The sequence below is a fragment of the Ischnura elegans genome, chromosome 1, assembly GCF_921293095.1.
Source record: "Ischnura elegans chromosome 1, ioIscEleg1.1, whole genome shotgun sequence".
NCBI lineage: Eukaryota > Metazoa > Arthropoda > Insecta > Odonata > Coenagrionidae > Ischnura > Ischnura elegans.
Window position 1 is genome coordinate 169793187 of NC_060246.1, and position 26005 is coordinate 169819191.

Sequence of the window (26005 nt, forward strand, 5' to 3'; positions counted from 1 at the left end):
CGAACAATTAGTGGAGGAGCTTAAGACCATATTTACACCGGTGCGCTTCTTTCGTGCTGAGAGGCTGATCTTTCAACGTCGTGTTCGTGAACCCAATGAAAGTTTTTCGGAGTATGCCCTGGCGTTAAAGAAGTTGGCTGCCACCTGTGATTTTGGGAACAGTATGGAAGATAGATTAATTGACCAATTTCTGTATGGTCTTAATAGTGAAGAAATAACCACTAAATTGGCTGGCGAAAATGTTCCTTTTAAGAGATTCGTGGCCAAAGCGTGCTATATGGAAGGATCTGCGGAATACGCCAAAAGCACTGGGGATAGTCCTGCCTCAGTTTCGGTAATTAATAAGAGATCTCAACCTCACTGTAAGCCATTATCACCAAAGAACATTGTGAAATGTTTTAATTGTGGAGGGCCTCACTATGCTAACTCATGTGACAAGCCTTTGAAGTGTACCCATTGTGGCAAGGACGGGCATTCAGTGAAATTCTGCCGTCAAAAGAGTAAAGATAAGTTCAAAATGAAAAAGATGGTAAAATCCGTGCTAGAACAGACACCAGAGGAATCTAGTGACGAAGACTGCCACAGGCATGTGGGGTTGTTGCAGTTGCATCAAGTGCAGGGAACCCAACGAAATCGGCGCACGTTGACTGTTCAGATTAATGGTGCACCTGTAACTATGCAAATAGATTCGGCCGCAGATGCATCCTGTGTAGGAGAAGATATTTATAAGAAACATTTAAGCCACTTGAAGTTGACGCCCACCTCTATGTTATACAATTGTTCCAGTGCCCCCTTATCATTACTCGGCGAATGTCAGGTTAATGTTATGTTTGAAGGAATTGAATATGTGTTACCTCTGGTTGTGCACAAAGGGAAGTTTCATTGCTTGATGGGTCTTCCGTGGCTAGAAGTGCTTCCTATAAATTGGTACAGTCTTTTCCCAAAGAAAGCTGTAAATGTGGTTGCCAATGGTAAAACTGTGTTAGAGGATCTTAAGAAAGAGTTCCCTTCTGTATTCTCTGGAAAGCCTGGGCTAATCAAGGGTTATGTCGCCCAGATTGTATTGAAACCAGATTCTGTACCAGTTTTTGTATCTCATAGACAAGTGCCTATTCCATTGCGAGACAAGGTAAGAAAAGAGTTGGAAAAAATGGTTGAACAAGGGATTTTGGAGCCCACGACCAACACACAGTGGGGTACTCCAATTGTAGTGGTCCCGAAATCCAATGGCGAGGTGAGAATCTGTGGGGATTACAGTTGTTCAGTAAACCGTTGTCTGAGTATGGATCATTACCCACTACCACTGATAGACGATTTGTCTTTACTAAAAGGTGAGTGTTTCTGTAAAATTGATCTGTCTCAGGCATATCTACAGTTAGCCGTTGGTAAAGAATCACAATCTATATTAACTTTGAGCACCCATGTAGGTTGTTTTAAAGTAAAGAGAATGCTGTATGGGATAGCTTCTGCGCCCGCTATTTTCCAGCAAACCGTTGAAAAAATCTTACAGGGTATTCCTAACTTATTTGTGTATCTTGATGATATTCTTATTTATGCTGAAAATTGGTGTGACTGTTCCTCTGTTTTAAAACAGGTATTAGGGCGATTGGCCCAACATAACATTGTCATTAACGTACCTAAGTGTGAATTTTTTGTTAACAGAGTCATATTTTTAGGTCATGTGCTAGATTCTCATGGGTTACATGTTGAAGAATCTAAGGTTAAGGCTATTGTGAATATGGGTGCGCCTTCAAATGTGTCTGAGTTGAGTAGTTTCCTAGGAGCTGTCAAATTCTATTATAAATTCCTCCCAGATGCATCTACTTTTATGGAACCCTTAAATAAACTATTGAAGAAAGATTTCCCTTGGTCTTGGGGTAAAGAACAAAAGGAAGCCTTTGCAAAATGTAAGACAGCCCTTAGTAGTAGCCAGGTACTTATTCCTTATTCCCTTAAGTTACCTATTAGACTAACTTGTGATGCCTCTCAAGTTGGGGCTGGGGCAGTTCTATCTCACATTCTCCCTTCAGGGGAAGAGCGCCCAGTGGGCTTTGCCTCAAAAACTTTTACCTCCACCGAACGCAATTATGCTCAAGTGGAGAGAGAGGCTGCAGCAGTAATTTTTGGTGTCACCCATTTTAACAAATTTCTTTGGGGGAGAGAATTTGAACTGGTTACTGACCACAGTTCTCTCACAATAATTTTTGGGTCAAAGACTGGTGTCAAGCCCCTCGCTGCTGCACGTCTTCAGCGTTGGGCAGTATTACTGCATGGCTACAGATTTAAGATTGTGTATAAAAAAGGGATAAATATCCCTCATGCTGATGTTTTAAGCAGACTTCCATTGGCAGATGATACACCAGTGGAGTCTCCTGAAAATGTAATATGTTTAGTTAAGACATTAGGTGTACCTTTGAATGCCCAGTCGATTGTGCTAGCCACAGAAAAAGATCCTGATTTATTAAAAGTACGGATGTACATCCAGCATGGCTGGCCCTCTAAATGTGATGATCTGCGGTTACAACCTTACTTTAAGAGACAGTTAGAACTCTCTATTAATAACCAGTGTGTCACCTATGGTTCGAAAGTTTGTATCCCAAAAGCTCTACAACGTGATGTCTTAAATTTGTTGCATGATCAACACCCAGGAATGAGTAAAATGAAAGCACTTGCTCGTGGTTATGTCTATTGGCCCACTCTTGACCAGGACATTGAAATTATGGTAGCTTCTTGTGAGCCATGTCAACAGGTCCAAAACTCACTTCCTCAAATACCATTTTCTCCTTGGGCATGGCCAAAATCTAAGTGGGAGAGAGTTCATGCCGACTTTTGTTATGTAGAAAATAAGACATTGCTTATTGTGGTAGATGCTTATTCTAAGTGGCCGATTGTTGCAATTATGAAGGAAACAAGTTCTTCTGCAGTAATTGAAAAACTTGAGTCCATGACAGCTGCATATGGGTTGTTTAAAGTGTTTGTCTCCGATAATGGCCCACCTTTTCAGTCCCAAGAAATTAGTGAGTTTCTTACTAGTATGGGTGCCAAACATCTGTTTTCTCCCCCATACTTACCAAGAGCAAATGGTCAGGCAGAGAAAACTGTGCAGCATGTAAAACAGGCTCTAAAGAAATCGGTGCTTGATAAATCATGTGAAGTATTGTCCTTGCAGCGTAGGATTAACAAATTCCTAATGGCTTATCGTACGACGCCACACACTGTAACTAAGATAGAACCTGCAGAGTTATTCCTGGGGAGGAAGCTTAGAACAAAGTTGTCCCTATTAAATCCAATGAGCATTGTGGAAGACCGGGTGACTTCCTGTAATGAGAAGGTGGCCTCCAAACATAGCACTAAATTACCGGAATTGAAAGAGGGTGATACGGTGTGGACACAGGGTGTTAAACACAATGTAAAACAATGGAAACCTGCGACAATAGTAAAGCAAGTGAGTGCCAAGTCCTTTGATGTCTTGTGTGATGGGAAACTAAAAAAAAATGTCTCCCTTCAATTCCTTCGTCCAAGAATTGTGTCCTGTGAAGATAAGAGAAATGAGTTTACCCCACCTGCTAATGTCAATACCGAGGAGGTTGCTAAAATCCCACTTCCCCAAAATGATATTTCCGAGTCAGACAGTCCAGGATCTGCTACCCATGAGAATACTCATGAACCCTTGCCTAGAAGCCCTGTATTGGCTAAGCCTTGTTCTACTCCCTTGAGTCGCCCATCACGAAAAAGGCAGCCACCAAAATATTTGAATGATTTTCTTATGTAATGTATCTTATGTTTCATGTATTTAATTTTCATGTTTGTAAAGGGTTATTTTAGTGGAGGGGAGTTGTTGTATCCAGGGTGGTAGCCCTGTCCCAAGGATAAGACATGTGAGGACGGGGCACGCCCGGCAGTTGTTGGCGGGACTACGCCATGCGTTGTATCGTGCATAGCCCAGAATTAAAAGTTTATTTCCTAATGGACTCTTGTGTTTTCCTGCAATAGAACACCAAGAAAACATTAATGCGCTAATGTGTCCCGAAGTAAGCCTGTAAGGTGCACAGGGCAGACCACCTTTATGTAACCTGACCAGAGAACCAAGATATGAAAGTAATTACCTGGGTAGAGCGCAGTTCTCATTCCTGCAATGGTATGGAATGCTTCTCACAACATGTGCCTACGTAAAACATTCCTTATTGGTACATTAAGTTTATGAATTTTTAGGATATGCATTAATTAGTATTTTAGCGAAATTCATTTATAATACCTTTGGTTCCAAAGGTTGATAAGAGGTTATTAAAAATAGTCGCTGTAATTTTGGCTCACGACAAAGAACTGAGAGAATCATATTTTATTACATTATGAGGGCTTTCTTCATAGGAGTTAAATCGGATATTTTATCGAATTTCACCGCAAATGTACATTTTGAATGTGGCTAACAGAGTAACGAATATCTTTAGATGTAAATCATTACAATATCGCTCCCATAAATTTGCGTGTAAGTTTTAAAAATAACAATTAAATATCTAACCTTAGCATCTCCAAAATTTGTTCTAGGTGATGATTAACTCCATTAATATGAATGCTAGAGTTCCGTTTAAAATTTGGAACCGATCAGCAGAAGATCCAGAATGTAATTCCTTGCATTGATTTTCAATAAATGCAACATGTACGTTTTTAGTTATTTTAACTTATAAACAAATAAGTGACCATGAGCACCTTCCTTGAGTGGGGCACTTAGAGCCGGAATGGGCAGAGATAATCCCCACACGGACAATAGGAAAGGGTGGGACCTCTCGTGTCGAGGGACCCTAATGGCGATTGGGACCCACTTGGCAAGCTTGACCGCAAAACCATGAAATCACGGCCTTCATCCTTTAGCATCGGAAAATTCAAGCCGTGGAATAATGTCCGGCGTAGGGAAAAGGTTAACAAAAATGGAATTTAAAAGAAATAACATTCAATAATATAAACTTTTGTTAAAAGTTAGGATAAATTATGGGTTCTTTCTAGATTGGAAGCAAGTATGAATTGAATAAGTAAGCTTAAATCAACACAGCCCTTCAAAATATGTGAATACCTATTAGAATGAAAACCACTTAACTAAGTAGTTGCGCATACAACTTATAATAGCAATGACGAACCAAGTACAACCACCAAGCAGTTTGAAAAAAAGGCATCAGATTTAAAAATGATCAAATTAAAATTAAAAATCAAATCCATCTATGATAAAGAGACAATAGAGTGAGGATGTTTTTATCGCTAGTTAACACAAAAGTGCTGCTGTGATACCTACCTTCTTAAATTCTTTTGAAACTTTGAGGCAGCTGTGAAAAGTTGTTTGATGCTGGTGGTAGTCTTTTTGCGATGGTTCCTCCGTGACGGGAGAGGCGTGTCGCTTCCACCTCCGACCCCACTCCCTGCAACTCCCGTCCCTCCGGCGCAACCTCCCCCTCCACCGACACCACTGACTGTGGAAGAAGAGCAGGACGGCTCCAGCTCTTTGATCTCAGATGCATTCTCGGGACGGGATGACCTGACATGAGCAAACAGCTCTTCCAGCATTTGCAGCCGTCCGGCAAGCCTGGGACTTCGGGATTCAACATCCCTCCAACCTAATAAAGTTTTCCAAGGATTAGAACATGGCAAGTTTCTTCTCGTTATTAATATCTACCAAAATTATAATCTTCCTTCAAAATTATGTTTGGGAGCAATGATAACAGATTTGGATAATTGGTAAACTTTATTCATTACAGAGGGTTGGTAGCACAATTTGTCCAGCAACAATTAAGTACCATACTTGGTGGCTGTCAGTGGCGGATACAGAAAACACTCAAGGGGGGGGGCGCAAAAGATATATTGAGTTGCCTTTACTTTTATCATGATAAAAAATAATCAAGTCACAGGTAGAGTAAAATAAAATTTTAATTAAAGTAATTATACACATATATAAGACAATGCCATCTTATGATATAAAAAAGTCACAATTGTGGTTCTGCAATGTTTGCCAATACGGCCGGACCCGCAAGGGAGGGGCGCGTGCCCCCCGCACCCCCATCTGTATCCGCCACTGGTGGCTGTGTCCACAGGTGACCTTGCCACCTGGAGGAAGGGGGCAGAATACTGATGTGAAGCTGAGTATTGGTCCATTAATGCTGCAGGTTAAATAACTGAGTTAAGAAATTTGCGAAGATATAAATAAAATATATTCATTAAGTTGTGTATTGAGTTCTACACTTTCAACAATTTCTCACAGGTAGCTTCTTATGGAGCCTTCCATGTCCCAGAAAATTGAACTAGGTATGTATGTTTATTTGAATAGATATGTGAAACTAGAAATGTTTTTAATAATAGTTATTCCCTATCATATTTCATCTTTGACAAATAGTTTATCATAAAGGAATATGTATTGGTCACTACCATAATTGTACACAGCAGAAATAAATAAATTTAAACCTTTAAAGATTGATATTAACCACTTCCAACCCTCTTTTGGATGCCATCCAAAAAATTATATTGTAAGGCATTTAATATGTGTATTTTATCACAGATTTAACCTATTCTCACAGTTGTCGCTACTCTAAAAAGCTTAATCTAATGCATTTATTTTGGAATCTAGCCAACACAAGGTGCAGGCTCATTATGTTTCTAATTAGGCAATTAGTTACCTGGTGATCTTTTGCCGTGATCAAATAAAAACAGTAAGGAAGAAAGATGAATATGATGAACACTCTTCATTTGTGTGAAGGTGGAGACCATCTTGAGGAGGAGACACAACGACTCCACTCATTTTTATATCATGACATGATGCAGTTCTCGCATAAAGGAAGGAAAACTAGTTTATTGGACAATTATCTACTTTGTCATTTGCCCTGCCTGTCCCTTGAAATATTACCCTATTCTATCTTTTCTAGCTTCACTACCACAAAGTGATGAATGAAATGGGCACCAAAGAAACCAAAATGTAAGCATTGCAAAGCTTTTATCATGAAGAAATGATCCAACTCTTCATGCTGTTGACATTTTAAATGCCAAATCTGCTGGACACGGCTGGATGGTAATTTGGATTCATGTCCTCCTCCTTTACCACAAGAAACGTACGTGAATGAAACAGGGACACATTAGTTAGCCTACATTACATATTATCCACTCCCAGGGAAATATGTAGCACTGGATGATATTTCTGTGTGTGCAAATCATAAGCTCACTGATACTGAAGGGATTTTCCAAATTGCACAAAAGCAACGATTGGTTTGCTACCCTTGAAACAGACAAATGTAGGCATCAAAGTGCATCCACAAATATAGACTGAATGGGGAACTTGCATGAATTTTTTTTTATTTCACAGGTGGACATAGAATTATATTCTGAATTCAACAAAGAAAACCACATGTAAATCTGAGTTTTACTTCCCGAGGTATTCAATGATAAATATAACAAATTTTAAAACATGCCAAAAACTCCCTCATCACTTCCAACGAAGCCTCGATGACGTCAAAGGTGCCTAAACATCACACGAAGCAATTGTTGTGATTGTTTTTAATAGTTGCCAGCAGTTGTGAGAGCTTTGTTTGTGAGATGTGTTGATTATTTTCAATTTAAAGCAAAATATCCGACGATAGAGGCTCGGAAGCTCTCATATTTTGTATTACCGTATTTGATGGCATATAAGCTGACGCACTTTTTTTCCTAAATTTGGTCTCAAAAAAGTTACCTGCATCTTATATGTGAAGGACACAGGTTAAATTTCAATTTCAATACTGAATGCTATTTCTAGCCCGGATAAAGGTCTAGACACACACAACTTTTTCTACATCTACTATAATTATTTTATCAGGTTTAACTAAATTTTTGCCAACAAAAATATAGCTCAAAAGAGAGAACTGAGATGGTTTCCTTCCGACACCGCACCGTTCCCGTTAAATAGTAAACGAAACTAGTTGCACTCGCTCCGCCCTCGGTGCGGAGAAGTGGAGAGTAGCACATAGTACAACATTGTACTACTCGTTCAACGTATGACGCCCGACACGTGTCGGTATCGGTGCTACTCTGTATAAACGTGTTGGTATCGGTGCTTAAAACTGTTTGTTAAAAAAAATACCCTGAAAAATATGACTACAGGAAACAAGAGATTAAGCTATATAATTCAGTATAAACTAGGAGTGTTAAACTACGCCAAAGTGCATGGAAACAGAGCAGCAGCAAGGCATTTCGGTCCACCACCTACCAAAAAAATGATACGTACTTGGCGACTGCAGGAAGATCAACTGAAGACTGCTAAAAAACAAAAACATAACCTTCGATGCCCAGCTCCATCTTGTCCTGAACTTGAAAATGCCGTAAAAATGTGGGTGATATAGATAAGAGGAATTCTGGGATAAGTGTTTCAACCAAAATGATAATGAATGAGGCCAAAGGATTTGCAGAAAAACATGGGAATCAGAACTTTTCAAGGTCTGAGGGCTGGTGCTACTGGTTCATGAAAAGGCAAGGCTTATCAATGCGCACAAAAACAACTATTGCACAGAAAATGCCAGCAGATTATGAAGAAAAAATACTAGCATTTCACAGGTTTGTTATAAATGCACACAAGAAAACTTTTTTTGAGCTCGGTCAAGTAGGAAATATGGATGAAATTCCACTCACATTTGATGTACCACCCAACAAGACTGTGAGTATTAAAGGGTCTAAATCAATATAAAAACCACAGGTCATGAAAAAACCTGATATACGGTAGGTCTAACATGTTGTGCTGATGGCACAAAACTACCACCGTTTTTCATATTCAAAAGAAAAACTCATCCGAAAGAAAAACTTCCATATCATGTTCAAAATAGCTTGCCGTTTGTTAATTTTCCTTAATGAAAATATGTTTGGTAATTGCATTCAATGATTGTTTATTTGGCTTTTACGAAACGTGAAAACTAAAAGAAACAACACTTTGAGTTATTGTGGTACTGTGCTGTCGCGCAGACTATTGAAACTTTTTTTCCTTGTGTGTGGCCTTCTGAATAAGGGTGCGCCCAGTGGCGGCTTGCCCATAAGGACTCTCGGACGCCGCCCCTCCCAAATATTTGAAAAAGTAAAAAAAATAAATATCCATTAATTTATAATTAAACATCTAATTAATCAAAGTGTTTTTTCAGTCCCATACATCGAAAGTATTGGAAAAACACGAAAAGAAATGGCGCGAGAAGTTCGTATTTGTAGCCGTGGGGCGCTGGCCAGAACGTCCCAATCCATCCCCATGCAGTTATATGGAGAGTGGTAGTGGTGGGGGCCGCTGGTGCTATGACGCGTCTAACGTTGTGTCTTATGGAGGTCTTGGGACGTCGTCCGAGAATGCGCAGAGCGACGTGTGAGTTGATATCGCTGCGCAGGCCGGCGGGCGTATAAACTGGCGTCTACTTGGTGCTGCCACAGAAAAGGGACGTACGGAATCAGAATGGTCACTGTACTGGGTGTAGTTATACGATTTTAATTTTTAATTACTGGTAAGTATTGATACAGAAAATAAATTATCTCATTATACTTGCGTTTTTGGGTGTTTGAATTCCGGAACACATAAAATCCAACCAGTTAAAGTTATTGACGTAGGAAAACTATTCTCGAGTATTTGCCACAGTTCTGTTATGATTACGAATTTCAAGAACCTTGGGGAAACTAATGTTATAATGTTTAGGCCTGAACAATGTATTCATATCTTCCCGATGATTAGAAATGCGGTACCTATTTTTCAGATAAATTTATCAAAAGACCTGCAGTATTAGGAAAAATCAGTTAACATTCCCCACTGATTTATAATTTAAGAAATAGGTGCGTGCGTGATAGGGTGAAGGATTAAACATGATTTAACCCGTAAAACGTGACTTTAAATAGAGTCATTCAATGAATGTCAAGAAGTTTCGCGTACAATGCACCTTTTGTGTGTAGGTTCATCATTTTTCTAGCCGTCCTTGTTGTATTAGTTCATGTTCACCTAATTCCTCAGTGGCAGAGCGGTAGCTGTCTGACGGAAAATGTCCACTTGGGTCTGATTTAAGTGGCTTCGAAGAGTTCATATCAGTGCGGAGATCCTTAAAGCTCTTATTTGTGGTTCAGAGCCGTCTTCTTTTAAGATCTAGAATTTATTTTCTATTATATCATGGCAATGATTTCGAAGACATGGTTATTCCAAGTGCGACCCGTTGGCGTTTCGTGTGTTTGCCACATATGAATCTTAGACTCAAGGAGATGGTGCGTGACGTCTTTTGTTTGCTTGAGTGCCTTTGCTGACCTTAAATTCGTCCCTCAGCTGAATCATCATTTGTGGACCACGACTTCTATCTCCCTTGAGTCTTCCTTATAGTAACGCAAGACTCTCCTTAAGAACGGAGTGAAATGAGTTCAGACATCATTTTTGAGGAGTTAACTGTGCTTAATTGCCGATTAAGAAGTTTCTTAGTGCTAAGTGTACATTCAAGAAGACAATTTTGAATTAATCAACAGTGCTCGTTTTTGTTTTAGGGAAATATAGGGAAAAATTGTCCCCAAATCTGTGTCCTGGCACCTTGTTCTTTTTGGTCGTATTTTTCGTCGGCTCATTTTGTGTCGTCCCTTGTTTATTTATAGACTAGCGCCCTTGCTATGTGTTCAATCGGAAAGAAATGGTTGTCCGGCGCTGATTTCAACGAACGTGTAATTGATCACTTTGCTGGACAAAAGGAAAGAAGGATGGACTTGTGCAATATAACTAAAGGCATGTGAGTATTTCAGATTTTGTTAAAAATGTGTGAGAAATATTTAATTATTGATTTTAAATCATACTGTATTCAAGAAGCAACGCGAACACCGCAATCAAAGTTTACATCTACAATAGCAAAGCGCGCGCATTCTAGTAGTGTTTGTTGCCTAGTGGAAGTCAGTGACACTCCCCTCCCTCCTCAGGTGTTACAAGTGTCATTGCTACCTAAATCTTTGCAAATGTCGAATAGATTTGACAAATAACGTATTATGATTGCAAAACGAACAACATAAGTGTATTGCGGGCATATCCGCACGAAGAATGTAGGCGCTAAAACCTAAAGTTACGTATTTTCGTTTGTATTTGCAAAATATCGCAGCAATTATATTTTTATTCTTCAAGATCATTGATCAGTATAATCGAGAGTCCGGACTAAGCGGATCCGCATGAACGAGAGTCTACCGCATTTAGTATTTATTAATCAAGCTTTATTAGGAAAACTAGGTATTTTTGTTGAAAAAAACGGAACATATGGCATTACTAAATTTTATTCCTAGATTGCCGTAAAAACTTAATAAAATACACGAAATATTAAAAAAGTGGAGTGGTGCCCGGTGGAGTGCGCCCCCCCAGGCATTTGATTCACGAGCCGCCACTGGGTGCGCCTTATATGCCAGTGCGCCTTATATGCCGTCAAATACGGTATTTGAAATATTAATATCTGAGTAAGGGCATAAAATATAAAACTGGAGCAGTTAAACCAAAAATTTTATAATACCTAAATAATATCGCTGTAAAAGTCTGAGACACGGCTGTTGGAAGGGGACACGCTATTTGTAAGTTGATGTTATTGACAGCATATCATTCATTTAAGTGTGTAATGCATGTATTAGAAAAATTGTGATGTTTTCTTATGTCTGCTATGCTTTAGCGAAAACATCCACTTTCAACAGGGAGGACAGCTATTTGCTCTCAAACACCTGGAAGAGACTCTCACCCAAACGGACCAATCAGAACACACCTAGCCTAAACCAAGGCCTATATAAGATAGGCAAAAACCTGCATCAAACACATTGAACCTGAAGACGCCAGCTGCAACGACGGCGAAACTCATGACATGAAGATGAAATGACACGGAGGTCAACCCGAAAACCTTGCTACACATGATACACTTAGAATGTGGCTAACAGAGTAATGTATATCTTTACATGTAAATCATAACAATATCGCTTCTATAAATTTGCGAGTAAGGTTTAAAAATAACAATTATTCATCTAACCTTAGCGTCTCCAAAATTTGATCTAGGTGATGATAATCTCCATTAACCTGGATCCGCCCAATGTAACATAAATGTCACACAAGGTATCACTCCACTGTAACAGCTCTATCATCGCGCGGACACGCTACATTGTAGTGTTTTTTACATCGTTAGAAAGAAGAAGCTTAGGGCTTTATTTTAGAGTGTGATTCGTCTTGTGAGGGTGAACACATAGCCTCCAAGCACTCCTGATACCTCGGCGCCTTCCTTGAGGACAAAAAATGGACGTTCGCTTTGTGTAAGTGTTTAATTTTTTTATTAATAATATTGTATTACTGTGACAATTTTAGGTCCATATTAACATAATAATACAGCATTATTAACAGTGCATTAGATTATTAGGCATTGCTTTTTATTGTTGAAATATTCTCTGATAAACTCTGCTGTGACATAAATGTCACATTGGGCGGATCCCTATGCAAATCTTCAAATTTGAAAAATTTAAGGTCTCCTTTTAATGGAAAGCAATCACTACTGTTTTGCATTCATATTCTCACCTAGCGATTTATTATGTACCAATTATTCGAATTATTTGCATCGATCCATTATTAAGTCGCTTTTTAAATTTTTATTGAAATTTTTAATCTTTGTGATGTCGATATTTCAGAGATATCACATTGCGTGAAGCTATAGAGCTTCTGAAAAACGAAGACCTAGACGACGTGGAATCAATATATGTTGAGCCACCAGAAGCAGCGGTCGTCTCTGATGAAGACAGTGCAGATGAGGATGCCGGTGGATTGGTGGACAATTTAACAGGAAGACAACTTCGAGCAGGAGTGGAGCTTGTTTCGCGGAATCGGCTTGATGATGATGGTCCTAGTGAAATTCAAGAGATGACTGAAATATCGATACCAGTTGGACGTAAGGACAATGATTCGAAAGCAACGAAGCCCAAAGCACTTCACCAGCAGAAGAAGGTAAAAAGAGAAGCAGCTGATTGGCGGCGGGAAGATCTTTCTGTAAAAAATAGGTTATTTCCCGAAACAGACCTTTCTGAATTTAGAGACAAATCATGCGTAGAAATGTTCGAAATGGTATTTTCAGATTCCATTTTTGATTTCCTGATGGTGGAATCAGACAAATACGCTTCATTTATTGGTTGTTCATCTCCTTATATCAGTAAGGAGGAGATGAAAGTTTTCATTGGAATCTTACTCTTATCAGGTTATTAAAGGGTTCCATCCAAGCGATGTTACTGGGAAGATTCTGGGGATGTTCATAATTCAATGGTCGCCGGAGCAATGCGTAGAAATAGGTTCCTTGAGGTTTGTAAATTCCTTCATTGTGCAGATAATACAATGCCCGACATGAAGGACAAATTATGGAAGCTTCGACCATTGATAACTAAATTAAAAGAACGTTTCAGGAGGATGTTTCCTACTGAGCAAAATCTCTCTTTTGACGAAAGTATGATTGAGTATTTTGGTATCCATCCTTGCCAGCAATTTATTCGGGGGAAGCCAATCCGATTTGGCTACAAGGTCTGGTGTTTGAATACTCCTAGTGGATACTTGGTTGATTTTGACGTTTATCAAGGTAAAAACCCACATTCAAACCATGTATACGAAAGAGATTTTGGAAAGTGCGCCGCACCTTTGCTTTCAATGTTAGATGATCTCCCACCCGAAAAACAAGAATTGCCATTTCGGCTTTATTTTGACAACTTATTTACAGGCATGAACCTTCTCTCTCATTTAAATTCCCGTGGGTATGGTGCAACTGGCACTCTTAGAGAGAATAGATCAGTGGCGGCTTGCCCATAAGGACTCTCGGACGCCGCCCCTCCCAAATATTTTAAAAAGTAAAAAAAAAAAATTAATATCCATTAATTTATAATGATGCATCTAATTAATCAGAGTGTTTTTTCAGTCGCATACATCGAAAGTGTAGGAAAAACACGAAAAGAAATAGCGCGAGAAGTTCGTATTTGTAGCCGTGGGGCGCTGGCCAGAACGTCCCAATCCATCCCCATGCAGTTATATGGAGAGTGGTAGTGGTGGGGGCCGCTGGTGCTATGACGCGTCTAACGTTGTGTCTTATGGAAGTCTTGGGACGTCGTCCGAGAATGCGCAGAGCGACGTGTGAGTTGACATCGCTGCGCAGGCCGGCGGGCGTATAATCTGGCGTCTACTTGGTGCTGCCACAGAAAAGGGACGTACGGAATCAGAATGGTCGCTGTACTGGGTGTAGCTATACGATTTTAATTTTTAATTACTGGTAGGTATTGCTACAGAAAATAAATTATCTCATTATGCTTGCGTTTTTGGGTGTTTGAATTCCGGAGCACATAAAATCCAACCAGTTAAAGGCCGTATTGACGTAGGAAAACTATTCTCGAGTATTTGCCACAGTTCTGTTATGATTACGAATTTCAAGAACCTTGGGGAAACTAATATTATAATATTTAGGCCTTAACAATGTATTCATATCTTCCCGATGATTAGAAATGCGGAACCTATTTTTCAGATGAATTTATCAAAAGGCCTGCAGTATTGGGAAAAATCAGTTAACATTCCCCACTGATTTATAATTTAAGAAATAGGTGCGTGCGTGATAGGGTGAAGGATTGAACATGATTTAACCCGTAAAACGTGACTTTAAATAGAGTTATTCAATGAATGCCAAGAAGTGCCGCGTACATTGCACCTTTTGTGTGTAGATTCATCATTTTTCTAGCCGTCCTTGTTCTATTAGTTCATGTTCACCTAATTCCTCAGCGGCAGAGCGGTAGCTGTCTGACGGAAAATGTCCACTTGGGTCTGATTTAAGTGGCTTCGAAGAGTTCATATCATGGTGCGGAGATCCTTACAGCTCCCATCTGTGGCTCAGAGTCGTCTTCTTTTACGATCTAGAATTTATTTTCTATTATATCATGGCAATTATTTCGAAGACATGGTTATTCCAAGTGCGACCCGTTGGCGTTTCGTGTGTTTACCACATATGAATCTTAGACTCAAGGAGATGGTCCGTGACGTCTTCTGTTTGCTTGAATGCCTTTGCTGACCTTAAATTCGTCCCTCAGCTGAATCAGCATTAGTGGACCACGACTTCTATCTCCCTTGAGTCGTCCTTATAGTATGATAGTAACGGCAAGACTCTCGGAAAGAACGGAGTGAAATGAGTTCAGACATCATTTTCGAGGAGTTAACTGTGTGTAATTGCCGATTAAGAAGTTTCTTAGTGCTGTGTGTACATTCAAGAAGACAATTTTAATTAATCAACAGTGCTCGTTTTTGATTTAGGGAAATATAGGGAACAATTGTCCCAATTCTGTGTCCAGCCACCTTGTTCTTTTTGATCGTATTTTTCGTCGGCCTATTTTGTGTCGTCCCTTGTTTATTAAGTCCCTTGTTTATTATAGACTAGTACCTTTGCCATGTGTTCAATCGGAAAGAAATTGTTGTCCGGCGCTGGTTTACGTGTAATTGATCACTTTGCTGGACAAAAGGAAAGAAGGATGGACTTCTGCAATATAACTAAAGGAATGTGAGTATTTTAGATTTTGTTAAAATTGTGTGTTTAATTATTGACTTTAAATCATATTGTATTCAAGAAGCAACGCGAACACCTCAATCAAAGTTTACATCTGCCATAGCAAAGCGCGTGCATTCTAGTAGTGTTATTGTTGCCTAGTGGAAGTCAGTGACACTCCCCTCCCTCCTCAGGTGTTACAAGTGTCATTGCTACATAAATCATTGCAAATATTGTATAGATTTGACAAATAACGCATAATGATTGCAAAACGAACAACAGAAGTGAATTACGGGCATATTCGCACAAAGAATGTAGGCGCTAAAACCGAAAGTTACGTATTTTCGTCTGTATTTGCAAAATATCGCAGCAAATATATTTTTATCCTTCAAGATCATTGATCAGTATAATCCAGAGTCCGGACTAAGCCGATCCGTATGACCGAGAGTCTTCTGCATTAAGTATTTATTAATCAAGCATTATTAGGAAAACTAGGTATTTTTGTTGAAAAAAACGGAACATATGGCATCACAAAATTTAATTCCTAGATTGCCGTAAAAACTTAATAAAATACACGAAATATTAAAAAATTATGACCCCCCGGTGAAGTGCGCCCCCCCTAGCATTTGACTCACGAGCCGCCACTGGAATAGATTACCCAAAGATTGTCCTTTGAAAGGAAGTAAATTGGATAAAAAGTCTAATAGAGGCACATACGAGTATTCTAAAAGTGATGCGGATGAAGTTGTGGTGGCAAAGTGGGTGGATAATTCTGTAGTCACCATTGCATCGACTTGTCATGGTATCCACCCCATAAAAAAAGTTGAGCGTTACTGCAGACTAGAAAAGGGGAGAAAGAAAGTGGCCCAGCCAAATATGTTCTGGGAATATAATAAAAATATGGGTGGCACGGATCGCATGGACCGAAATATTACGGATTTTAGAATTTCTATTCGCGGGAAAAAATGGTGGTGGAGTATTTTTTCTTGGCTGTTGGATGTAGCTGTGCACAATGCTTGGCAGCTAAAGCGAAAATCTGGTCACTGTTTGTCACAGTTAGAGTTCAGGCGGTCAATAGTGCAAACATACCTCACCAAATATCGATGTGAAGCCAAGTATAGCCGACGCATAACATCATTCTCATCGGAGGCAACCAGTAACATACGCTACGATGGTAAAGATCACTTAGTCTCGGTAATACCAAATAAAAGACGACGTCGCTGTGCAGGAGAATATTGCCCTTCTGTCGTCCGCACTGAATGCGTTAAATGTAATGTGGGACTGTGCAAGTATTGCTTTTCTGTTTACCACTCGAGGTAGTACACAGTGGAGTTCAATGATTCATATTTCATTTTATTTATGTCATATTACACTTATTTGAAAATATTTTCAAATGACAAGTATGTAATTTTAATACATGCATTTTCCAAAGTTTGGGAAATTTATTTTTTATTTTGTTTATTTTATTGTTTTATTTTTGCATCAGTTGTTACAACAATTGTTTTAATTAATCGCCATGTAAAAGTATAATTTCTATATAATCTTCAATTATTCCATTAGTTATGTTAATTTAAGGTTCTGTAATTTTATACCTCTCCTGACGGAAGCTTTGTATAAATTTTAAAATGATTTTTTCTCATGTGTATTTTTGTTTGCATGTTCACATTTGTGAAATAACATTGGCAAAGTCCAGCTAATTTGCTCATTTAAAACATTAAGCTTTTAAAAGGAAAAATCATGAACCGCGGAAAAAGAAACAAAAAATATTTCATTTTTTATTTTTATTAACAACCGTAAAATATAAACAATTGCCAAAAATGTACATAAACTATGTTTTGTTAGAAATAAATATGTATTTCCAATATTTTTGACAGTTTAAATGAACCCTGTAGCAAAAATGATGAATAACCTTGTTTTATTAGGGGATATAATAATTTGCACCAAAAGATAACGGATCCGCCCAATGTGACATTTATGTCACACCCTGTATCTCGGAAACTATTCACTCGTTCGATGAAATATTTTCAGAATGTAGCAAAAAATAGGTCCTTATCATTGCCTAATAATATCAAGTATTAATCTTTAAAAAAAAATTTTGGGCGGTTCCAGGTTAATATGAACGCTAGAGTTCCGTTTAAAATTTGGAACCGATCAGCAGAAAATCCAGAATGTAATTCTTGGCATTAATTGTCAATAAATACAACATGTACGTTTTTAGTTATTCTAACTTATAAACAAATAAGTGACCATGAGCACCTTCTTTGAGTGGGACACTAAGTGCGGGAATGGGCTGAGATAATCCCCACACGGACAATAGGAAAGGGTCGGACCTCTCGCACCCAGGGACCCTAATGGCACTTGGGACCCGCTTGGCATGCTTGACCTCAAAGCTGTGAAAACACGGCCTTCGGCCTTAAGCTTCGGAAAATTCAAGCCGTGGAAACACGGCCTTCGTATGGGAAAGGATTAAACTCCCTTGTTACAAAGGTAGGGGCTGGTGACCCTGTTGAAACATAAATGTATTATAGTCGATGCATCTAAAGATGTGTTGGGATATAATTCCTTAGGCCAACACTAGCTACATACCTATTTCCACCCACAAACCTTTGATGCAGATACTTTCTGAAGAACCCTTGAATATTATCTACAAGCGTGTCAAGCAACAAGTGTTTTCACCTAAGCATAAAACTAGATGAAACTGGAATAAACGGAGTGGTACAGGGTTAGAAAATGCACCGAAGCATGGATCATGCGAATAAATTGAGAAAATTGAAGCAATTATGCATATTTAAAGTGATCACTATCCTCCAATATTACAAGTTTCTTTTACATTGCGATTTTCTGCTGATGTATAGCAATAATTTATCATAACAAATTCCGTGAGAGTCGTGGCATCAATTTCAGGTACACTATTCGAACGAGAGGCAACGTTACCATCCATTTTTCTGATAACTGAAATATACGAGGTAAAAGCTTGTTTTCATCATCCCAATGTCGCATTATTAATATCCCAAGTAATAATCGTGGCACAATAGCCATAGGAAAATGTTGTGACTGATGGCCAGTAAATAAAAAAGATATCTCTCGCATCGATCACCATTTGATACCACTGAATTTATTAGAAAGATCAACAAAAACAACAATACTCATCTCCTTGTAATTGTAGGTATTGAATCATCCATAACATAGACATTAATATAAACATTTAATCACATTAGAAAACTTACCTAAGAATAGCTGCACATGGACAAGTGACGATGAGTGGCTAAATAATCCCTCAAAAAAATGTTTACAGCATGCGCTCAGTATATTTCCTCTCCCTACGGTTGTTTAGGCACCTATGATGTCACGCCTGGCCTCGGCAACGCTCGGATGTCTTCCCGCAGTGGTCGGCTAAGAGAAATTTTGCTCGATTTTCAAGGTCATTATTTTTATTTCTTTTGATGATGAATGGAGAAACTTAAGGTATTTTTGTGAGCTAATATATCTGTTTTACCAGTTCAAAATAGTGTTATAGCAATCGTCGGCCCATGCAAGTTCCCCGTTGCTGATGTGGCTGCACAGGTGTTCCTAAAACCTCCACATCAACACACGCATTGCAGCTGGCCACTGTCCCACTTTTATGGCCCTAAAAGCATACACTGAGAGCATTCAAACTTCCTTCATAAGGAACAACTAACTTCAGCATCAGCACAGACCGGCATTTCTTTAACTCACTTGCTCTTTCACCTCTCAACCCACTAAATGAAGCTTTTTTTTTAAAATTGGCAGAAAAGCCTGCAGAGGCCGAGATGCTGATGGAGACATCTATAAGAAGTGTGTGGTAGAATGCAATAGGCACCCTCTCCCAATAGAGATTTCTAACCATTTGTATCTATGGTTGCACCCGTCGAGGAGGAGGCCCTGACCCCACGTGGCTCTCTGCAAACCAAAATTGATCTTTGAAAAGTCACAATTACATGGTTACATGACAAAGCCTACATTGGGTGCATGGCAGGTGCACATCATTCTGTAAGCATCATGGTTTCTTAATCTTTGCAGGATTTTATAGGGCCCCCTACCTTCTTTTCTTTGAAGATTTCCTTCCTTGGACATATAACCTTCGTAGACTGTTGGCCTTCAGACTTAGTTGCAGGACTTATCTTGATGTCTTTTGCCGTCGTTTTGAAGTCCCGCAACTATCGGAGCCTAAAAGTCCACGGAGGTTATATTAGGTATGTTCTAGCAAGGAACACGTCAAAGAAATGTTATGTGAGAGGGCTTTAAAAATGCAGCACCTTAAATTGGAAATTCTGGTTGAAAGTATGTGCATAATAAGAATCTAAAAATGCATTTTAGACTGTGCTAATTATAAATGAAAAATCGACCCTTCAGCTGTACTCACTTGATGGAACAACTGAAGGAGGGCTTGACATCTTGAATGGACCAAACCCCTTCAGATTACCACACGCTACTCGGAAGTAGTAGCGCTGTCCTTGGCAAAGATCAGTGACGTGGCACTGCAAGGGCCACCTAGAAGCCACTCTGCCGTCATTCTCGCCAGGTGCACCTAAGCCTCCGATGTACGAGCAACCCCCCTGGGGCCATCTACCACTGGGCAGCGAAGAACTACTGCTCCCACCTCCCGTCCCACGAAGGACTTCCCTCTCTCCACTCACAGATGAAAAATCCTCAGAACAGCTCCACTCCACTGGAAGGGAAATACAAACGTTTTAGATTTGCGGCACGATGAATGCACGAACTACTTCTTCTTTCTAATTAATTTTAATTTCAAATATTTCAACACGTGTTTCAACTGACTTGCTATCATCATCTGAAGATCAGCCAGCAAGCACACATTGCTGCCGAGTTTTGAAATTAAAATTAAGGGGACAGTACAATATCCTTGAGTATCTTTTCACTACATTGTTCCACGATATCTCTCCCAAAAAAGTAGACTCCAAATTCTTCTTGTCCAAGGCTTTTATAGTCCTCAAGATTCACACTACATTAATGCCCAAGATCATAGCACTCCCTTAGGATACTGGTCCACCAGGTTAGTTAGAAAGACTTAATATAGATTCAAATAACATGCTGACCCCGAGTGTAAATTATGATAATGGGAGGAAGAGGAGGGTATTCCATTGTTTTCCTTGGCACCTTTGTGGAATGCAACACCTCCACACCTCAATGCAAAAGCATTCCCTGATGTGAGTGGACAAGTGCATTTTTAGACATTCATCAATTATTTCAAAAAGCATTTTTAGTTTTCAAAGTAGAATGAAAACTTAGATTGGAGATTGAGCCTCCTTAAATATTACCATATTTTCTATTTTTAAGGGGAAAATGGTGGAATCACCACTTATTCCACCACTGACTCCACTGCAGCACTAATGAAGAAGCGTCGATTAACATTGTCAGCCAATAGTCCACTCAACATGCGTACATAGGTGCCCCAGCAATTTTATGCCTAGTACCGAGAAGACGTATTGAAAAAAATTAAGCTGACTCTGTAAAGTTTGATACCAATAGCACTCTGAAATGGAGAAATTGCTGGGTTGAGTTACATCGAAACACATTGAATTCTATATAATAATAATAAGCATCTTTATTGGGTGATATTGGGACTAGAAAGTCCCATCTTCCATCTAACCCCTCGTCAAACATGAAATATATGCAGTTAAATACACTGTCAAGTTGCTAATGAAATTACATGCAGAGAAATTACATAAAAAGAAATAGAAGTTCCATTTTCAATCAACAATAAAATTATACGTCAACAAAGTTACCATTGACCAAGTGTAAAAAGATGTTAGTGAACGTGGGAAAAACCTAAGGATATTGACTGTCGTCCTCATTGGAAAAAATGTCCACACAAGAAGGGGGCGTGAAAAACCTGTGAAAACCTACTGAGAGAGCTAATGTAAACCTGAGTATCTATAATTACAATAAGTTTCATGGAAAATGCCACCCAGTTCCTGTAAAGAAAAAGAAAATTAGATGAAACCGGAGGAGATAAGCATTTTTGAAGGAGGCGAGTGATGATGATTCACGTGGTGCGGTAGGTCAATGTCGTTCCATTCGCGGCATGCAGTAACAATGAATGATTTATTTAATCTGACAGTCCGGTGGTGAGGTATAACGAGTTTTTCATTTCCCCTCGTATTTGAGTCTTGTACTCCACTAAGTGTTTGAAATTCGTCTCTGAGGTACGCTGGTGTATTTGTCTGTAAAATTTGATAGAGAAGACAAAGTATATGCAGCCAGCATCGTGAACTAAGTTTTATGGGTTATTAATGGAGATAACTGGAATGTAATTAAGGGCAAATTATCTTTTCCACACATTCTTTCCAGGTGCTGGAGATCACTGGCATGATTACCCTACCTCGGCAGCTCCTTCCAAAACACTATGAGTGATATTCCCAAGCGCTTCAGCTTCAGAAAACATTTTCCTAAAATTCCGCCATCAGGTGCCCATGGTCCCCTTCACTTGCAAAATAAAACACAAAGTAATGTGGGCAAAGGTGGGGGGAAAGGCAGACCTTTTTCAGGCAAAGACGCTACCTGTATTCTGGGAAGGGAGGCTGTCGAGTGATCGAGGCAAAAGAAAAAGGTGGAGAGGGGGGGCAGGGTACGGGAGAGAAAGACGATATTCGTATTGCACGTTCATGGCCTAGTGGTTGCTATTGAATTTGAAGTGTTTCATCACTAATAGAGTGCATGCTGGCACTTTCTTATGGTAAATAAAAGATAATTCATTGAATTTGTCCAACAAATCATCTTCATCGATTCATGCATTGTCAAAATATGCGTTCCAAAAACCCCAATATTAGTCATGTTTAGTATTTAATTGGCATAATTTAAGGCCATGCACAAAATATTCGTTAGACGGGAGTGCAGATTCACCTTTTGCAAATATTACATCAAAAATGGATGTAGTCCATAATAAAGCTTGGATGAATACAATATCGAATAGTGTCAGCAGTGGTGTCTTCAGGCAGCACGTTCCACACCCTTAAGACAGTGAAGCTCTCCTTAACTTGGCTACATGAAAGGCAGATTTCAATTAACGTGTTATACATTCCCATTTCTCCAAATGAAGCATGATGTTTACTTTTTTACGTCGCTTCAAAGTAGAATAAATATAAATTTGGATAAAAGAAGATGAAAAAAAAAGCTTTCGTAACATGGATTCACTAATAATGGCAGTAATATCACAGCGGATTGCTATTTACCCGCTTTCAGGGAGGCGTCACCATATTTTCATAAAATCCATGGTTCCGTTTGTGAGTATGATTTTCCAGATTTAGCATCAAAATGAGTGCCACACGGGACATGAAAGAAAGAGCTGGTGCCACCACCACTACTTATAGCGGTCCAATCCATTTAAAACAGAACAAATGTTGTTAATTTTTGTAAATTTTTTAAAAGAAAACAGACAAAAAATAACTTTAACAGCATATGTTAAAATTAACTTATTTTTTTGTATCATATATGATCAAACATATGGGAAAGTAAAAAATGTTTCATTGGTACATTCAAAATCAGTTGCTGAAAGAATGTCCAAAAATAAACAATGCAGTTTAATTGTTTAAACTAGAAATGTGCGAATAGTATCCGCGAATACTCGAATACTAGACAGTATTCGATATTCGAGGTCTCGAATAATTATGCTAAAGGTACACTCCCGAATACTTTGAATTTCGCGCCATGCACTGTCGCACGCACGTCGTTGGTAGTGGACTCGGAAAAATGTAAAGAACTCAAGTTGGTGCTAAGGCTTCTGTGGTGTGCTGGTAATGTAGGCTGCATTTTTCGGGTTTCACTGCGTCGTGGTTGCGTTGGGGACAACAGTTTCTCCTGCATTCCAGCAGGCGTCTTCAGGTCGACGTTTTAAGTTCACATGATTGACGCGCCGCAGGTGCGTATCAGCTGTTCCGGTAAATTCAATTACCCCAACCAGCCAGTGGACATTACAATATATTTTGTGCAGGTGTTTATGTTGTCGGTGTAGTGCGGTGTTTGTGTTAGCAGAAACTTACATACTACTAAAAATATGGATTATACATAAAAGAGTTTGGAAATATTAAAAGTTCACACAGTTGAGAAAAGTATTAATAAATGGATTTTTAAAAATATATTTATTATTATTATTATTTATTTTTTAATTTTTTATTTATTATTTTTTATTTGTATTTTATTTATTTTTTATTATATATATATTTTTTATTATATTATTTTATCTTTTTTTGTTTTTTATTATTGTGTTTATCTGCATGGTCGCCTTGCGGCCAATAGCATAGTGGTATGGGGCGAAGAGTCTCTTCCACGTACTGTGGAGTTGGTAGCTATCCTCTCGATTGAAATTATGAGGATGTAGGTATAGATATTTCAATCGCCTCTCGGATGATCCTCGGAAAATATCGGGATTCTCTGGCAATAACTTTTGTTTCTTCCCAGTTGATGTCGTGTCCTGGTTCAGTCAGAGTATGCTCAGCCACAGCCGACAGATGGAATTGTTTCTTTTTTACCGCTCTTCTATGTTCTTGAATGCGGCACTTCACAGCTCTCCCGGTCTGTCCGATGTATGACATACCGCAACTGCATTCAATTTCATAAACTCCTTCGTAGGCGTGAGGTGAGATACGGTCCTTAGGAGTCGGAAGAAGTTCTCCAGTCTTCTTAACACAGTTGAAGCGTGTTGTAAAGTTGAATTTTTTGATGAGTATCACGATTTTTTTCACTGGTGCCTGCCACATAGGGGATTGTAGCATAACCCGCTGCCTTGGACTTCTCCGTTTTCGGACTTGGTGTCTTAGTTTTCAGTTTCCCTTCTATTTTTGCGGTCCTTTTAAGGACTACGTTACTGTGGTATCCATTGCTGGCCAGGGCTGTCAACAAAAGTCATTTTTCCGAGGGAAGTGAGACTCTGTGCACTAATGTCGAGATTAGAGCTGCCTTCTGAGTAGGGTGGTGGTGTGAGGAGGCGTGCAAGTATCGGTTCGAATGTGTCGCCTTTGGGTAGACTCCGTGGCCGAGTTTTCCATTAGGTTCCTTCGTCACCAGTACGCCTAGAAATGGTAGGCAGCTGTCCTTTTCCACTTCCATGGTGAACTTGATTGAATCATGCTGGTTGTTGAGGTGTCGTAGAAAATTCTCCAGTTCTTGCTCTCCATGTGGCCAGACAACAAATGTGTCGCCCACGTATTGGATCCAGAGGGTAGGTTTCTTTTTGTAAGAAGTCAGCACCGAATTCTCAAATTCCTCCATGAACAGATTGGCAATCACAGGGGACAGTGGAGATCCCATAGCAGCGTCATCACTCTGTTCGTAGTAATGGCCATTCCACAAAAAGAATGAGTGAAAAAGAATGAATGAATCCTCATAATTTCAATTGAGAGGATAGCTACCAACTCCACAGTACGTGGAAGAGACTCTTCGCCCCATACCACTATGCTATTGGCCGCAAGGTGACCAATCAGGGAGAACCAACACCACTGGGCTGCCTATATAACGGCGGCCAAAACACGGCATAATCAAGAACAGAAGTAAGGACGATAGGAAGAGCAGCCTAGCAGCCTTGGAAGGAAGGAAGCCAACACCACCAGGGACAAGCGCGATGAATAGTTCGGGGCACGACTGGAGTAAGGCATCTAAGGACCCTTACGACGGCGTGTCTTGGATGAAAGTCCAGCGGAAGAAGAAAGCCATTGTGACCGGAGTCATCAATAAGAGGCCCGCCAACCCTGCTCCTGCCGCAGCCACCACGCCAACCACCACCACCGCCACCAGCTCCGTCGCCGGCCCTTCGGGGGCCATTGTCGAACCAACCCCTCTGTCTTCCCGAGCCTCCTCCCGTGCAGGATCTGTGTCCGAATCGGGCTCCTTTCCCACCCTATCCTTTGACCAATCCCCTACCCGACATCTCTCACTCTAGTTCAACCGCAGCGCCGAAGAGCTACGCCAAGGACACTTCGGTGTTCATTGGCAATCTTCCGGCCAACGTCACCCAAAAATCTTTTTTCAGGCGCTAATGTTTGCTTTCCCTCCCCTCAGGACCATTGCAGATGTGTCTGTCTTCTCGGCAGATAGGAAGGCCCGGCTCCGCATCCCAGCTCGTTTGGCTATCTGTTCGAGAAGACAGACGAAAGGGTGAAGCTTGACCACCTACTTGGCGGGCCATGCACTGCAGTAGTGCGGCGCCGGGCCGCCATGCCGGCGGCCACTAATAAGAAACTGTCTGCTTCTTTTTCAGTTGTGGTGCGAGGCGTCCACCGCGGAAGCAGAGATCCAGGAGGGCGTGGGACTGTTGTCGACTGACAAAGCCAAGGTGACGAGGATCATCGCAAGGAGGGACGGCCAGCCGACAACACTGATGAGAGTCAGGGGCGGATCCAGGATTTTTTTCTGGGAGGGGCACAAGCAAGGCCGTATCCAGGATTTTGTTCTGGGTGGGGCACAAGGATACCTCGTAATACAAAACGAACGCAATGATAATGGGACCATATTAAAAATCATGCATA

The 26005-nt window shown here is 39.9% G+C and overlaps 1 protein-coding gene across 1 annotated transcript in view; it reads right to left on the minus strand.

Annotated features, from left to right (window-relative positions):
• The window catches only part of LOC124173423, a 169845-nt gene that overhangs the window by 26513 nt on the left and 117327 nt on the right, over nucleotides 1-26005 (minus strand). The window contains exons 7-8 of the mRNA XM_046552926.1: nucleotides 19888-20193; nucleotides 5285-5603 (exon numbers count right to left, since the gene is read on the minus strand). Coding sequence (XP_046408882.1) covers nucleotides 5285-5603; nucleotides 19888-20193 — 625 coding nt within the window. The remainder of the gene's footprint in view (nucleotides 1-5284; nucleotides 5604-19887; nucleotides 20194-26005) is intronic.